General features: G+C 34.9%; 1 protein-coding gene across 3 annotated transcripts in view; it reads left to right on the top strand.

Annotated features, from left to right (window-relative positions):
• LOC149795077 (PACRG-like protein) overlaps positions 1-12,602 on the top strand; it is an 87,119-nt gene extending 74,517 nt beyond the window's left edge. For all 3 annotated transcript variants that reach the window (XM_089964781.1, XM_089964783.1, XM_089964782.1), the window contains exons 7-8: positions 4,894-4,974; positions 7,283-12,602. In XM_089964781.1, coding sequence (XP_089820907.1) covers positions 4,894-4,974; positions 7,283-7,339 — 138 coding nt within the window. In that variant the 3' untranslated portion in view covers positions 7,340-12,602. The remainder of the gene's footprint in view (positions 1-4,893; positions 4,975-7,282) is intronic.
• The last annotated feature ends 6,469 nt before the right edge of the window (positions 12,603-19,071 follow it).

A 19,071-nucleotide genomic window follows, 5' to 3' on the forward strand; every position in this document is an offset into this window, starting at 1 on the left:
ATGGTAGAGTGGAGGATGAGGAAGGACAGAGGGCTATTTAGGAAATAGAGATCATATTTGCAGAATAATGCAGTCACAATTACATTCTGTCTGGATGCAGATGTATATTTGTTCCAGTTAAGAGTTAACTGTTATACAAACTGTATGTATACTTTCCCTAATTCATTTTGAGTTTTGGACTTGTACTTAAAAATTATAACTTTGTCATCCTTGAAAGGAAGATATGTGCTCTTCTGATCTTTCTTAGTATGGATATGTAACCAGTCAGAATTGAGCATGTGACACGCAGGAAGTACATGACACTTTTTTAAGATTGGCCAGAGGAGTGACACTGTTTGCAGTCTATGGTTTGATTCTTTAATGGTTAGTGTGTAGATAGAATATTGTTATTAGAAAACATAAAGCTTTGATTTCAGTTTTAAGTGTTATACTTATAGGTTACTGCATTTGTATGGGAAAATATAAACGAGTTTTTTGCACGGAATACTGCACAACCTTGGAGTGCAGTATATCCTTCCGACAAAAATAGTTCATATTTCCACATACAAATGCAGTAACCTTTTTATTATATGCTCATTTCTTTATTCTACCTAAGGTTTAATTATATAAACAAAATACACTACAAGAAACAACGTAACTGAATGTATGCCGCATTCCAAACTAAATACACAAGCACATATTCATCATTAGACAAATCAACATTATTACTGCGCACATAACTCTGCCCAGATAAATTTAAATTTAGTCGCGCACTCGACATAACTTTCGAAAGAAAATGGCGTGTCTAGTTAAAATTGAAATTTGGAGTCATATTGTGAATCAATGTGCATTGCAACAACTTTTCCATTTGATCTGGAATGAATAGATTTTGGTATTTTTCTCGATTCTAGGAAATTTCATGATTATGGACTCGATTTGTATGTGACAATTCCACATGAAATACATGAGATTGAAGAAGCTAGGGAGAAGCGTGTTGACATCTGCAGATGTTTTTCTGTTTCTGTCATTGAATGTTTGAAATCATAATGTGGGAAACATATGAAGTCTTTCAATTGCAATTATCAAAAAGACGCTATGGAATTTAATGCTTATTTCATTTTGAGTGCAGTAAGGAGGATGCAGTAGCACTTATCATCGAAATTAATGCAGTTTCGAAATGTGTAATCCAGATTGAAAACCTATGACATGGCTTGTGTAATTTGGATTTGAAAAATTAAGAAAATACATTTTGATGTAATTCAGGATGTAAAACTAAGTATATTTTATTTTGCCATTCTTATCACCAGCTAAAGAAGAGAGTATATGACTTGTCACTTTAATGTTATTTGTAAGAACCTTATCTTGCGTCTGTTATATACTGTAGCTATCCTAAATCCGTAACATTGTATCAACATGGAATGTGCCAAAGCAGCTGGTATGCGGCAGTCCACGAAACATCTGTTTTATTTCATTCAGAAACAAATTTAAACAATCACAATGTAAAGAGCCTCTTAGCGAGTGTATATGATTTGTGGGGGTCCCGAGTAGTCTCAAGCGCTCTCCGTATAGATCACTGCCATCTCACCTCTGTCTGCGTGGGTTTGAGTCTCGGATTCAGCCAATATGGGTATGTGAGAAAGCTTGCCAGTAGCTTCTCGTGGGTCGGTGGTTCTTTCCGGGGTTTTCCCAGGTTCTTCCACCACCATTAATACTGCCCACCATGTATAGCCATGTGCTGAAAAATGGCGTTAAACCATACTACAACAACAACATGATTTGTGTACAAATCAAAAGTGCTGGTGTCTGCGTCCATTGTTTGTTTCCAATAGATAGTAGTTCCTTTATGCACATGAATGCTATATGTGTATTGTCTTGCGGATTAAATATCGGGTAATACTGCACGATTCTAACAATGTAAAATTAACGGGGAAAAAAATGAGCATATTCAGAAGATATGAGATGCATTTAATGCACTTATTATACTTGCTATTACTCTTTTTGAATACATTGAGGTCTTTTTACACCATGCTGGAAGGCCCCACTTACGGCTATGTTGCCCCCCCCCCCCCATTTTTTTCAGATTCAGTGGAGGCAAGTACCCACATTTATCAAATCCTAGTTGCAACCCTGGCTATCAGTAGCCTGAGCAAAACTCTACAAAAATAAATTTCAGAACTGGTTGACGGGGTTTTACTTTGTGCTTCACACCAGCAAAAAAAATTATAAGGTGGCTGGAGAGGCAATTAATTCTTTGGACATACCACAAACAACATATTGACATATGTCAACTTGGTTCTGACCAGAATTTGCTCAGAGAATGCAGTAATGAACACTAATGAAACTTATATCACCTTCAAACACTCTATCAATTTTATATTTGAACCATAGAAATTGCAGTTGTGTAACAAATAATATTACAAATGGGGAAATTTTGAGTCCAGGCTTGTGGAATTTCAGTCAGGGCTTGTGACTTTTTTTTTAAAGTCACCAGTCCTGTTCCTGTGTCAAAAAAAAATAAATTTTGAGCACTGTTTTATTTTCACAGAAAGTTTCCAAAAATTAAAAAAGAAAACTTCCTGATATAATAAACACGAGTCAGATCTCCAGGTACTGAGTATGATATCCAGTGTTATTCCACTTCATGATGAGTACCCTGCTCAATTATTAATTATCTAATTCCTTAATGAGTTTATTTACACTGTTCTTTTTACGGATCATCACAGTTTAAAATATTTAGGACTGACATGAAATGGAGCAGGTTTTGTGTATAGCGTTTTGTTTGTATCAGCAATCATATGAAATTGCCACATAAAATCTTTATTAAATCAGTGACAATGATTTCAGTTAATATTTCAATTAAATATCTTGCTAAGTATAAAACATTTACAGAAAATGCGTTTAATAAAAAGATAAGGTACAGTTCTGAGTAGGGAGTAAGATTTTAGTTTTCTTACTGTGAACAAAGAATAAAGTAAAAACAAACAATATAGCTGTGAACAAAGAATGAGACGAGACAAAAAAATAAACTAGAGCCATGAACAAGAAATGAAGCATGCACCATGTTAACAGCTTATTTGCATCCTTTAATAACTACCATTGTAAAGCCCAGAATGTTAATGTTGTACCAGTATAATATTTAATAGTATGAGGTCAAATGCAATTGTCAAGTGCAAAAAGGAAATTTAGAGCCAAACAGGGCAATTAAGAATGTTAAACTGTGTAATGTTGACATATTTGTACATAAAACCACTGACATGGAATCTGAAGACACTTAACAGATTCAATGAGAATATACTTCCAGTGTAAACAGAAAAAATAGAAATGTGCAGATTAGAATTTATATTGTGCTAGTTAAAGTATATGCATAGAATGTAGAATTATGCCTGATTCCCCTTCATGGTAAACATGATTAAGCAAAAGCCATGAGATAGAGAAATTAAATATTTTAGGCTTATTTGTATTGTTGTGTAGATGAAGAGATTATATTTTCAGGCCAATTCAGCAATACAGTTCTTAATCTTTGAAAAAAGGTGCTTTACTATATTACTTAACACACAAATACACACACACACATAGCTATGAAGGGTAATGAAGCATTGCTATGTCTGAAAATTTGTGTTACAGTCTAATAGGTGAGTTTTTAGAGCACTCATGAATGAGATCACATCATCATTGTGTAAAATTTCAAGAAGCAATTTGTTCCAGATGGTGTGCCTTGTTATGCAAAAGAACCTTGCCTATAGGACTTAGTTTTGGTATTGGGATTTATAGCAAGTATAAGTGTCAGTGGAGAAATGCAAGTATCTAGAAGGGATGTACATATGGGTGAGGTCAGATATTTATTTTGGACTGGAGGCAGCCAACAAAATGTAGCATAGAGAACAGACTTTGTGTTTGATTCAGATGTGAACTGACAGACAGTTGGACCGCTCCGGATGCCTAAATGGTTAGAGTGACCACCTCAGATGCAGGAGGTTGAGGGTTTGAACCCTGGCCAAATCATACCAAAGACTTTTTTAAATGGTAGTAGCAGCTGCCTTGCTTGGCACTCAGCATTAAGAGGTTAGTGTTAGGACTGGTCGGCCTGGTGTCAGGATAATGTGACTGGGTGGGAAATGATGCTACATGTCTGTGGCATGATGCCCCAGTGCTAGGCATCACTAAAAACTGCCACACTGCAGACATTGTAGCGATATGACTGAAAAATTGTTATAGCTGTGTGAAAAATCTGAATCACACACGTGTGTGCACAATTAGGGTACTAAAGGGTACTTTTCCAATTAGTTCTACAAGATGTTTTTACAGTTTGAGTTCTGCAAGATACTTTACAGTTAGGGTTTTATAAGATACATGTATATTTACAGTTAGAGTTATACAAGATACATTTACAATTAGAGTTATACAAGATATATTTACAATTAGAGTTATACAAGATATATTTACAATTAGAGTTATACAAGATATATTTACAATTCGAGTTATACAAGATATATTTACACTTCGAGTTATACAAGATATATTTACAATTAGAGTTGTACAAGATACATTTACAATTAGAGCTCTACAAGATATATTTACAATTAGAGTTATACAAGATACATTTACAATTTGAGTTCTACAAGATATATTTACAATTAGAGTTATACAAGATACATTTACAGTTAGAGTTATACAAGATACATTTACAGTTAGAGTTCTACAAGATATATTTACTATTAGAGTTATACAAGATACATTTACAGTTAGAGTTATACAAGATATATTTAACATTAGAGTTATACAAGATATATTTACAGTTAGAATTATACAAGATATATTTAACATTATAGTTATACAAGATAATGTTTCAGTTAGAATTCTACAAGATTCTTTTACTATTAGAGTTGCGTTTTAGATCTCCATTCACCATTTCAGATTTCCAAAAAGATGATGGATAAAAAGTACAAAGAGAAAGTGATGAACTGTCTTCAATGCCTTGAACAAAATGGTGGCCAGGTGAGAATTGTCATCCTCCATATCTGTAATATAAATTCAGTCTATCTTGCTAGAGAGGGTGGGGTGGTTTTATTCCATGTCTCTAATATAAATTCAGTCTGTATTGCTAAAGACAGTGGGGGGTGGTATTGAGTGTCTCATACATAAATTCAATGCATATTACTAGAGACAGTGTTGTGGTAGTATTTGTGTCTCAAATATAAATTTAGTCTGTATTGCTAGAGAGTGTGTGGTGGTGGTATTCTATGTCTAATATAAATTCAGACTGTTTTGTTTTTGTTCATGTTGCTAGAGAGGGTGGGTGGATGTATTCTATGTCTCTAATATAAATTCAAAACTATATTGCTAGAGACTGTTGGGTTGAGATATTCAATGTATCTAATATGAATTCAATCCATATTGCTAGAGATGGTGGGGTTTAAGTATTCCGTGTTTCTAATCTAATATAAATTTAGTCCATGTTCCTAGAGAGGATGGGATGGAGGTATTCCAGTGACTATAAAGATATTAGGGAGGACATTGTTTGTACACATCAGTTACCACCCCCTTCTTATGTATTGGCATGCCATACTAAATGAGGGCGCTAGCTCACAAGGTGGCCAACATTCTTTTGGAAGCACTGAAGAAAATGCCAAAATAGGCCTTGGTAATACACTGTTTATGCTGTTTTTAAAATGCATATTAATCCAGTCAGAGTGAGTTTAGCTTTTACGGTTTGATTCTCTGTCAGCAGGCATAATTAGACTTAGTCCAAGACCTGATGAACTCGTCTTTTGCTACCTTGTCAATTGTGACAACAGTGTTTGCCTTTAGTACAGCCTGTTGGATCTGGTTTATCTCATTTACGTATTACTGGTAATCATTTTGGATCAGCATGTGACATGTATTCATTGTTTCAGTCAAGCTTACTTTTGGCCGGAACACACATTTTTTCATGCTTTCTGGCCATTGTGGGTTGCCAGCCACCACAAACAGGCTGTTGCCCACTGTCATGGTCTCTATGGAATGCTATGGGTGCAAGATGATGTTGACAGCTGACCAACCCATGCTATGCCAGTACAAATGGATATAACCATCTATGCCACCCACCTATATTTGTTCAGCTGAATGTCATGCAGATCATTGAGATTTTATGTAGAACATTACAAGTGCTTTATAAGCAGCATAGTATAGAATTTTAATTTCTGGAAGCAGGGAGAGTTCCTTGTGTGTGCATGGCCCTCTAACCTGCCTTGGTGGCTTATAGGTAAGATACCAGTAGGATCAGTGAATATGTAGACCGCTCCAGTGGTCTAGTGGTTAGGGCATCTGCCTCACATGCAGGAGGTTGCAGGTTCAAATCCTGGCCAAGTCATACCAAAGACAGATAAAAATGGTACTAACAGCTGCCACTTCTCTGTGGCACGATGCCCCAGTGCTAGACATCACTATAAACTGCATCACTTTAGACAGTGTAGTGATATGACTGAAAAAATCTGTTAAAGCTATGTTAAAACTCTAAATCACACACACATTTACTGAATATGTCAGTTTCCTTAATACCTAGACACCTGGTAATGATGTATTCTTCAGCCCACTCACCAGAACAATCACCAAGAGCATGCCTGTTTTTCTGGCCAAGTACTGCATTACAACAGTTTGTCGCATTATTTTAGAATACAATTTGGCTCATGAATTTGGTGAGATAAGTGAAATGGGGCACTGTACACCCTGAAGGAAAAGCCATTACTGAGAACATTTCACCAAAACACCAAATCAGGATTATAATAGCAATTGTGCTGGAGACCACACTTGAGCAGTCCTTTTGGCCATCATACTGACAGTAAAAGGGCAATTACTGGCTGCAGGATGGCTCTTGATACTTTAGGCGGTGTTCAGTTTCAGTTTAATTGGCATTTTTATCTCTCTCTCTCTCTCTTCCCCCCCCCCCAAACAGGCCTGGTGTGAGTCAATCAGACCAGTTTGGTGCAGATAATTATAAATATGCAGCTTGTATTTTTCATCAGTGTCAACTTATGTGTCACCCAACATGCTTTATCCCACCTTGACAGTCTTTGCTCATTGCCTGGAAAAATGGGCCTATAAAAAAAATTATATTTGAAATTTTGCTTGACTCAAAGTTATAAGTCATGAATGACTGAACATCCTGAAAGTATGAGAAAAATAGCTTGGCATTGGCATTTACAATACTGTGATATTTAGTTTATGATTGTATTGTACTTTAGAATCTGAGCCAGTTGCTTCGGAAGATAATCAGATGGCTGCACATTTATTTCTTGTAACAACATCATTTCTTTCTATATTTCAGGAGGCTTGTCCCCTCATCAAAAGTAAGATACCAACTTATTCTTCCATATTTGGCTGATCGACATTCAAGTGATGCCTTTGTGATTATGTGTGAGCATTGTTGAATGTATGCCATTGTCAGAAGTACCAGTGATCTTTACCTTTGGACTTCACATCATCGGCTTTGATATTTGTGGCAAGGGGAGATAATATACACAATTCTAGCAGTATTACGGCACAGTTGCAAGTTATAGATACTCAGAATTATAATCATGGTGGCATTAAGTCATTGGAAACTACTTGTACAGTGTACACGTTTAGTATTACTGAATAATTTGCAAAGTCCTAAGTACATGAAACTGTCCTCTGATGGCAGTATTGTCAGGTATTGTCAAAATTTCTTGTTCTTTTATTTATTGCCCTCACTTGGATACTGAATTATTGCCCTTTGATAAAGATTTTATGATGCAATTGTATCAACATTTTTATTATCGCTGCTCTATTTATATAAAAAATGGGACTATTTCTTGCTCATCTTTAGTTCCATCCATCTGTTAGTAATGTAATGGTTGTTGTTGTTGTTCTAGGGTTTAACGCCATTTTTCAGCACAAGATAGGCTATACATGGCGGCCAGTATAACTGGTGGAGGAAGAACCCTGGAAAACCCAGGGAAGAACCACCGACACACGAGAAGCTACTGGCAGGCTTTCCCACGTACCCACGCTAGCCGAGCCTTGGACTCGAACACACGCAGACAGAGGTGAGATGGCAGTGATCCGGAACGGTGAGCGCTTTAGACCACTCGGCCACTCGGGGCCCCGAGTAATGTAATGGTAATGTAATGTATTTGCCTCCTACAGTGTTGAAGGTACAGACTTGAACCATTGTGATATATGATTGCATGTCGTCTGTATGTACAAATATTTCTACAATTTTTATGTGAACCCAGGGGTTGGGGCTAGGTAGGCAGGAGACATGTTTTTTTAAAATCTCAAATAATTTCTTTCATATGGTGGTGGTCTAAAACTTGATATGCATCACTGTGAAAAATTTGGATACAAACATGCTTAAGACATGTTTTTTATGATTATACTTTTTGATCTTGCCCAGGAATGCTGGCCTAGAAACTTATTATTTGGAAACTTGTTGCCCTTTTTTCATGAGTTGGAAAAATTTCAAATTTCCACATGATAACTATGGTTAACTTAACATTTAGTGGGCTTTAGGAGATAAAAGCACTTGTGCATCGGCCAGAATCATGTGCCTGGGCAGAGGACTTCCCTTTGAGCCAAATTTTATAAACGGCTAAATCACCAGAAATTCTGATTTTAACTCACAAGGTAATTAGAGTGTAAGAATTTTAATTGTAACATTGCTGACAAATGTATGAAAACATGATTGACATTTTGTGCAAATAAATACAATCACATTACATATGAAGTATCAATTTATATTTCAGACTCATTCTTATTTCTTCAAAAGCATGATAATAATGTGATAATCTGTTGGAATGGGGAGGGGGTGCATACATTCTCTTCCTATACCATTCAAGTTTATTGCATGAAACTTGGGTCAGTCATAACTAGGGAAATGTGTAGATTGTGCCTTCACATTTTTTTAAAATTTTAATTGCATTGGAGGTGGGCATGAAAAGACAAATTTATTCATCTAGGTGACAATGATCCTAGGGTCTCCCCACCCCCCCCCCACCCCTGTGAACTTTAACCCCTGGTTGATGGCTTAGAAACTGTTGAGATTCCTACCCAATAACAATATATACCACTTACTGGACATTAAAAACAAATTTTTTGCATGTAACTGTCATTGACCCAGTGATAATCCCTACCATAGAACGTAGACCCTGGGATATAACCTGGAAACTATTCAGCTCTTCATACTTCTTATATCTGCAGACATCGTAGTGATATGACTGAAAATTATTAAAGCTACATTAAAAATCCAAATCACACACACAAACACATGCCTCTTATATTTGCAGACCTTGTAGTGATATGACTGAAAATTATTAAATCTACAATAAAAATCCAAATCACACATACACACATGCCATTTTTATATTCTAAAATGCATCCATTTATCATTAGGTCATAAATTGAGGTGTTGTGTTCAGAGTGTGGGGATCTCAATACAGCTGTTTTAAGTTCATGTTTGACAACAATTAGACAACGATAATTCCTCTTAGTTAAGCCTATTATCATTACAATGATAGATTTGTTACTGCAGCAAAATGGCTGGAAACAAAATTTGTCATTGTAATGGAAGTTGATTGTATTATTTCATGAAGATACACTTAAATATGTCATGAAGATACATTTAAATGTATCTTGTTTTATTTCATGAAGATACACTTAAATGTCTTGTATTATTTCATGAAGATACACTTAAATGTCTTGTATTATTTCATGAAGATACACTTAAATATGTTTTGTATTATTTCATAAAGATACACTTAAATATCTTGTATTATTTCATGAAGATACACTTAAATGTATCTTGTTTTATTTCATGAAGATACACTTAAATGTCTTGTATTATTTCATGAAGATTCACTTAAATGTCGTGTATTATTTCATGGAGATACAATTAAATATGTCTTGTATTATTTCATGAAGATAGCTTAATTATGTCTGTTATTATTTCATGAAGATACACTTAAATATGTCATGAAGATACACTTAAATGTATGTTGTATTATTTCATGAAGATGCACTTAAATATGTCTTGTATTATTTCATGAAGATACACTTAAATGTATATTGTATTATTTTATGAAGATACACTTAAATATGTCTTGTATTATTTCACGAAGATACACTTAAATGTATATTGTATTATTTCATGAAGATACACTTAAATATGTCTTGTATTATTTCATGAAGATACACTTAAATGTATCTTTTATTATTTCATGAAGATATACTTAGCATATCTTGTATTATTTTATTAAGAGTCATGTAATGGTATCTTGTATCTCAAAGATAAATAATCAATATCAGAGATAAAAGGAGTCAGCATGTGCCAAATAAATGTGCCTTCAAGTATTTTTTTTTCTTCTTCATCGATATTATTTCTGTATTGCACAATTTTTTTAGTTGGGGTTTTGTTATTATATAAAGATGTCACATTTATTTTGCATCACTAGTCTTGTCTTGCAGGTCTTGTTTAATCAGTGCATGGCATTACATGATTGTAATAACACATACATGCAGTCCTATATGATTACTGTCATAACACTTACATGCAGTCCTATATGATTACTGTCATAACACATACATGCAGTCCTATATGATTACTGTCATAACACAGACATACAGTCATATATGATTACTGTTATAACATATACACATAACAATCCTATGTGGTTAGTCACTATATAAAACAATGTGATAAAATTTTCTCAAAATCTACAGCAGCATTTTTGTTGACAATAATCAATGACTGATATATTATTGGTTTATATTAGCCCTACTGGTCATAGAAAAGAAGAGTTTATGGGATGGCTTTTTGTCCGTAGTCCGTAGCATGTCAGTCTATTATGGCTAGGCTTGTTAATATACTTGTCATAAAACTTAAAACACACATTCATCCCAAGATTTAGTTGGTCCTAAAAGAAAAAGGTGCTGCTTCAACATCTAATATGTTTGCTACAGCAGCCATCTTGAAAACTTGTTATTGCTATTTCACCTCAATGAATGGTCATATTAACATGGCATTATCACCTCAATGAATGGTCATATTAACATGGCATTATCACCTCAATGAATGGTCATATTAACACGGCATTATCACCTCAATGAATGGTCATATTAACATGGCATTATCACCTCAATGAATGGTCATATTAACATGGCATTATCACCTCAATGAATGGTCATATTAACACGGCATTATCACCTCAATGAATGGTCATATTAACATGGCATTATCACCTCAATGAATGGTCATATTAACATGGCATTATCACCTCAATGAATGGTCATATTAACATGGCATTATCACAACAAAGAATTGTTGTGATGTCAAGTTAATCCTAAAAGAAAATAGTACATATATGATGCCCATTGTGGAAACCATATCAGCATCTTGTTATTGCTACTTTTCCTGAATAGTTGGTCATATTGACATGAGGTTTTTACCAAAAGTCTTATGATGATGTCTTGTTTGGCTTAAATGAAAATGGTTCCTATCATACATTCAATATGTTTGCCTCAGTAGAAAATTTTTATCACTCAAGAATATCAGGTGTTTTCAGCGTTCAGCAGTGAAAAAGAAGAAATGTTCTTATCTTGAATTCCTGGACATTCCTTTAAGACTGTCAATCACTTCAATGAACTTTTGTGTATACATTTGTGAAGCAAAGGAATGTCCCACCCAATTTATAGATTGGGCTTATCCATTGTTGAATATGAGAAAGCTTGCCAGCAGCTTCCCATGGGTCAGTGGTTCTGCAGAGAATTTCTAGGGTTCTTCCTCCAACATTTATACTGTCGCCATGTGTAGCTTAATGTGTGCTAAAAAATGGTGATAAACCCACAACATCAAATAGAAACTTTTTCAGTGTAACACCGATATAGATTAAAAACACTCATTCTTCAGTTTGTTTCTCAGATGGTATTGATTTGAAATTTCTTGCATGTTGACTCTGTAGTTTATAAACAGATTTTATAATGATTTTTAGCTCTTCTCTATGAAGACTACTAAAAGCCTTATAGAAGAGGTCTGTGTAATCAGTAATTACATTGTCTTTTTTATATGTGGATAGAGGTGATACAACTGTATAAAGATATCAAGTTTGATACACTGTAACCTTGTCCCGCAAAATGTATTTTACAGTCCATCTATTTTTTTTTACTCCTGATCCAGTGCTGACTTCTAAGAATTTTGATAACAGTTGAACATGTACAAAGGTTGTATATGATCCTCAGGGATGATTGCTCTTTTGTTATAACTATATCACATGAACATAAAAGGATGCATAGAAATTAGAGTTTTTTTATTTTATGTAGAGTTGATTGGATTTGGCCTTCTTGGCATCCTAGAGAATGGTATAATTTCAAAACTGTACTTAAAGCAGACATAAATATATCCCCCACCTAAGACCATGCCTAGAGCTTTCTCATCTTCCACCAAGAGTTGCCTTGTCTAATACCTAACATTTATTCAGTATGTGAATTTCAGTGATGTTGTTTGTAACAACAGAGAGATATGTGACCTGATTTTTTTTTTAGGTGGAAACTTGCTTTGCCCCGTTGGAGTAATGTGTTATGTTGAATTATTTGTTTTGCTTTTGCTTCTTGTATAAATAAAATGTATATTTATTCCTCTTTGTTTAGTTTGATGTGTTTTCTTGATATAATAAATATCAAAAGCATTCCCAGAAAATCAGTATAACTATGATCTGTACTTAATCCTATCTACATCAACAGTTCTTTTTAAAGTCATAAAATTCTATCCTTTAATGAATTTTATAGGTGGTTGATCTGATATGCAATCAGGGATATAAATGTGTAAGCATCAGAAAACCTCCATTTTTGAGGCAAATATGCTACCTCAAATAAATTAAGCTGGTTCCTGTGTATACTTCCACACTTTCCTTGGATCCAATCAGTCGTGCACATGATGTCACTTTTAGGTCTAAATACTTAACCTTTGTACAGTCAAAAACCAATTTTTATTCCACCTTTCTACCTTTTAACATACAAGTTCAACCTCATATAGAAACCAATTTTTATTCCACCTTTCTACCTTTTAGCATACAAGTTCAACCTCGTATAGAAACTGCAAAGATCAGTCTTGCTAATGCTGTAGAATCATCCATCACAGAAGTGGCAGTAAATAATATTTGATTTTGATATCTTAGTCCCATAAGTGCTAACCATTATGCTTTTGGCATAATCATTATGCTGTTCTCCACCTAATTATGTCTTGAGCTCACCTTTATATGGATTGTACTTTTCCGGCAGGGTAAAAATTAAAAATAAAGCATTAAAAATTTGTTTGTCATTTTTATGATGTCTTTGAGAATATTCTGAAAAGAAAGACAGTCACTGCTGATTAAGAATAGCGTAAGAGTGAATTTGCCATTTATAGACCAACATTTACTTTTCTAATTTTCTATATCACCCATTTCCATGAAAATGGATGGGTTTCTTTAATTGTAAACTTTGCCTCACAGATTTATTATATTGATAAGAAAGTTAGTGGTCCAGTCTATTTTTTGAAGTCATATTTTTTTTACAAAATGAGATTCTACAGTTTGATTTGTGCATGACAATTCTTTGAGCAGATTGGTCTTTTTAAACTTCAAAATATGTCTGATCAGAAAAAGGACAAATCAACACCACTTTATAAATTTGAAAGAACATCATGAGAGTGATGTAATAAAGTCCACCAATTGATTTCATTACAGAATTTGTGCACTTCATGATAATTTGTCAAAAGTTAGACATGCAGACTAGTTAAAGTGAGTGTGAAGATAGATAATTTGTCAGTGTGTTTTGTGTTTATATTCTGGTTCTAATCTACATAGATTTTGCATATTTTGCCAAGCATTTTGACCTGCTGCAGATCTGGATTATCAGCAAAACCAAATTCAGTGACTTAGCATAAAGTCCAAAGTGACTCCAAGAAGTTTTACAGAATCTTTGTAAGATACCTAAACTTAGCTGGAGGCTAAAGTCTCAAGTTCATCATTGGTGTCCTATTTAAGTGCAGTAAATTGGAACCTGTCAAGGTTTCCATTCAGATCTGTGTTGGTAAACGACCTAATCAAGCTATTGCACTCCATTGCCAAAGCTGATTTAATAATACTGTATTAAAATCATGGTGAACATAGGCAAATGTTTTGCCATCAACATAGTTGTATAGATCAGAACCTTTTATGACAAAGATGTCATTAATAAAGAGACTAAAAAATATGAGCCCAAGAACTGATCCCTGGGATAACCCTTTGTAAATATTTGTGCATGAACTAATTTGACTTTCCTATTTTGAAACATTGTCTTCTGTTTGAGAGTTAATCTGTGATAGTATTTACTGCCAAATTTTTTGCTGAATTTGAAAGTCAACATGATTCCAGTTTCTGGAGGACGAATTTTTGGGGTAAACAGTCGAATGCTTTTGGATAAATCACTCAAAATAGTTGCAGTCTATTTGTTTTGGTCAAGGTCTTGAAGCAAGTCTTCTAGTAATCACCATAGTGTTGTCTAACAGCTAGCTTGTTCAAAGAGTTTTTATATATTTGAAAGAGTACTGACAGGATGATAATTTTGTTCATTGAGTCTTGTTTTGAAAATGTTTTGATCAAGGCTATAGTTCACGAGTTTGTTTAAAGGCTTGTTGTAATAGGCTTGGTCAAATAAAATCAATCCCATTTACCTTTCTAATACTGATGTTTGAAATTGCTTTGTTGAAGTTCTTTTTGATAACCTGTATTTGGTTATTGCCTATGTCTTTAGCAATATTGAAGGAACTATTGAAGACCTATGCCAAACATGCATGATCAGAGAAAATCTCATCGTTTTGCCAGAGTATAGTTGAGTTCTGTGATAAAACAGCGTTGTTTACCATGATTAGCCTAATGGTTGACCAGAAATTCTTACTTTTCATTGAGCAACGTTCGACAAACTTAAAGTAAACGTTTATGGCTTCACATTCGAGTTGGATCACTCAATTTCTTTGTTGTTTGTTGTTGTTGCAGTTTTTGGATGTTTTATAACACTCTTATTTATGGAGTAGTTGAGCTTTGCAATGTATTGCTTTTTCTAAGGTTGAAACTGATAAAGAGAGCAGGTTGTTTTCTTTGTCGTTTTTGTTTAAGAGAAGCATGGTCCTCAAGCATTTGTGTAAAGGACCAATAGACATAATTGGGATCCTCAAATATATGAGCTATATGAAAAGGTGTAGACCGTAGGTTTTACATTAAAGTTCTCTTGAATAAAATCCTTTGATCATTGTGAAAATCTTAGGAAAGTCTCTGATACCAGTGTTGAAATTTACATAGTTACTGCTTTTTATTTACTAAAATAACTATATGTGATGGTTTGTCCTGATTTTTTTAACAGGTTGATCCAGAAGTTACGTTTATCGTGTTACAAATATCGATAAGGGGCTGACATTTGTTATGGGCTAGAAGGTCAAACTTTAGGTCACCTAGCAGCATGAAATGATCGTAATGGACAGCAATTATATCTAATAACGAAATACAGACCTTAATGAAATTAGTCTGAAGCGTGTTTGGTGGTTTATAACCTCTACGTATGAGCCATTTATGCTTTTGAAAGTTCTGTAAATACACATTAAATAAGCTCTGGTTCGAGATCCGTTCTTCATCCATTTAGTGTCTGATCGAACAAAAAATTAGGACATCACGGTTCTGTGCGGTATGGTCGTTTTGGGACATACGGTAGCCGAGAGTTGAAGCATTGGGGAAGGATTAGTCTATCTTGGTTCAGTTAAACCAAAAAATGCTGCCGATTTTTTTTATTTATCAAAAGCTCTGTAACTTCACCAAATTTGTAATGGATACTGTTTATGTTGAATTGAGCTAGTAGAAAATGTTGGGATGTTTTAGTAAAATTAGGCTGATTGGACTGATTTAGCCCAATCGGGCCCGCGTTCACGGGGATCCCGCGTGTTATTAATTTTTAAAAATATATATATAGAGAAAAAGTAATTTTTAAAGCGATGAAAGAAAATTTTAAATTCAATATCATATAAAACTTGTTTAAAGGTTTATTTCCAAATACCGTGCTCAAAGGGGGACCCGCGCTTAAATCCGGGGGAGGGGGCTCGCCAAAATAATCCAAATCGGGCTCCGCGTTTGCTAAGGCCGGTACCGAATTCGTGAATGTTCCTCGGTTGCTTTCGACGTGTAGAAAAAGCAATCGGAGAATTTATGCAGGCGCTCGTTGCATTTTTGGCAAAACCAAGTGTTATCAGAGTTGCCTAGTCTGTAATATTCATCTTAGGAAACTCTAATGCATTCACGGTTATCTACGATGTCGTAGCCTCATCTTCAACGAAATAGTTTGGATTGTTATGATGAATCAATCTTTTGCCACTTTCTGTAGCTTGGCCTGGTGGTCTGGACTTATGATCAACTTACATGGTTTAGCTATTTGTTCGGATATTTGCTTGTTTGGGTTGTTTATTCTGGCATATCTCCGATGCTAATTACTGAAAGATAGGTTTTTTTTAGTGGGTTAGTATAGTGTAGGGCGGTGTGGGTGTTTGATATTTTTTTGTTATTTTTGTCGTGTACATTTTGTATTTGAGTTGTTAGTTGGGAGACATCCTTGTATTTCATTATATGAGGAGTGGGGATATCCATCTACACCGAAGGAGAGCCTGTACGTATCCATCCATGGGCGCCCGCAGCATAGGTCAAAGGGCTTCACGTGACACCCCCCCCCCCCGAAATCATACTGCAAATACATATATAAATTCCGACAAGTTTAATCATGCAAATGAAACTGAAAATATGTCACGAGATTCTGTTCAAAACGCTTAGTAAATATTAGCGTTAGTTTCAGACTGCTTACTATCCTAACTGACCCGGCCGTGACTGACAGACCCCCTCCCGCAAAAAATCATGCGGGCGCCCATGTATCCATCTGCACCGAAGGAGAGCCTGTACGCATTTGCGACGCCAATCACTAATGTGCCGACTCCCTTTCAGTAGATTAGCCCCCTCTCGTCCCGTCTACACCAGTGGGATTTTTCTTTTTTAATTAACTTTTGTACAAACATTTATTTGTATTGGCATTATTTTGTTTAGTTGTTCTTCGTTAAATCTTTCCATATGTTAGTTTATGGCAGGATGTTATATTTTTCCTTTTATTGTACCAATCGCTAGCTCTGCGTAATTTGTACACACGATGACCATGAGAGTAGTCTTTTGCAGTTAAGGGTGCAAAGGACAGTTTTATTCACAAATTTAATGTCGCCTTCACCTGCATAGTTTTAAAAAAAATTCATAAAAAATAAAATACACAAGTGAAGACAAAAAGATCCGTATTTTTGGTAGATCATAACAAAGCATACGAATATTATTCATTTAACCAGAGAAGTCAATGGCAGTTCGTAGCAAAAGAAGTGTATCCATCCCATTTTTTTAAAAACGTCTGATGGTCATTTTTGACACCAAGTGATGCTCACAGTGCAAACATAATCCCATTTCCTAGGTGATAATTCTGCAAAACATTATGTACTAAACAGCTTGATGCAATTAAAAATAGTTGCCATCTATGCCGTTTTTTTTTTTTTTTTTTTTTGATAGTTATTCTACTTTTCCTGAACCAGACAGCTCTGATAGCCTATGTGGTTAGAGCGTCCGCCTCGGATGCAGAAAGTCGCGCGTTCCAACCCAGGCCGAGCATACCAAAGACTTATGAAAATGATACTAGCAGTTGCCTTGCTTGGCGCTCAGCATTAAGAGGTTAGTGTTACGACTAGTCGGCCTGCTGTTAGGATAATATGATTGGGTGTGACATGATGCCACATGTTGCGGCATGATGTCCCAGTGGTAGACATCATTATAAACTGTCACATTACAGTTCGTAGCGATATGACTTTAGAATTGTTAAAGCTATGCTAAAAATCACCACCAAATTCTTTTACAAACAAGCAAACACTTGCCCGGAACCTACATGTCTACTGCTATAGGTGGCTAGGTCATCTTCCTAGCCGATTAAAGATATTTCACTGTCTACATAAATGAAAAGTAACTATGTAAGGTGTACATGTCTCACGTCAGTTTCAAGAACTACACAAGCCCGTGACACCTAATTCACAAATATATCCATATATTTATTTATTAATCAATAATAGGGGCATTTTATAGTGATGTCTAGCACCGGGGCATCATGCCACAGACAGGTAGTAAATGAATTACATCCATAGTAATGGCAAGAACTATCTTTATGAGCAAAAAGTCTAAACTTTGGAAAAAGCTGCTCGCACAGCTGACGAGTATTCCTTGACTAACACATTTTCATTTGTCAGTAAGTCTTTCTCAAAGCAGTTATTTTTTTGGTGGGGTTGTCAAAATCATCTCATGCTCATACAAGTATTTCCAAATTTCAGTCTGTCACAACGTTTAGAAATCAAACTTTTGATAAGACATCAGAAATCATATTCTCTTTCTATGTACACTTATAAAAAGAAAAGGCATGTTGTGTCTGATTGCTAAAGGTTGAAAAATAAGCAACAGGATAAAGACAGAGCCTTCCAAATGTTCTCATTTTAAAGAGATAAAAGTTTCAGTCTTGTTTTAATAACAATCAGTTTGTTGGGTCTAACAAACACAAGTCTAATTCTTTTTTGGAGACTTACGAATCATTCATGTTAGCAGGTTCTATATAAGCTGTTGTTGATTCTGTCTAGCCTGTTCCTAATAAAAAATATTATGTAACATATAAGCTTCTCAGAATCTTTTGCTATTAGGTGACGTGTTCTTTTTCAGGGTGTAGAGTGCGGCTTTGTTAATGTTCCTCTCCACTGTGTGAATTTGGCATCAGACTTAGTTTCCGGAAATGTGACTGTTGGAATAGTGACCTCTTTACCTTTACCTAATACTATTCTACATCTATTTAACTAATAAATTTAATGATATATGTGTATACTACGTCTATGGCATTAATACATTTAATGATATATGTATATATATGTATATGATACGTCTATGTAATTAATAAATTTAATGGTGTATATGTATGTTACATCTTTGTCATTAATAAATTTAGTGGTATATGTGTATACTACGCATATGTCATTAATAAATTTAGTGC

This window comes from Sinohyriopsis cumingii, chromosome 7 (genome assembly GCF_028554795.1).
Source record: "Sinohyriopsis cumingii isolate HCF-2022 chromosome 7, ASM2855479v2, whole genome shotgun sequence".
Taxonomy (NCBI): domain Eukaryota; kingdom Metazoa; phylum Mollusca; class Bivalvia; order Unionida; family Unionidae; genus Sinohyriopsis; species Sinohyriopsis cumingii.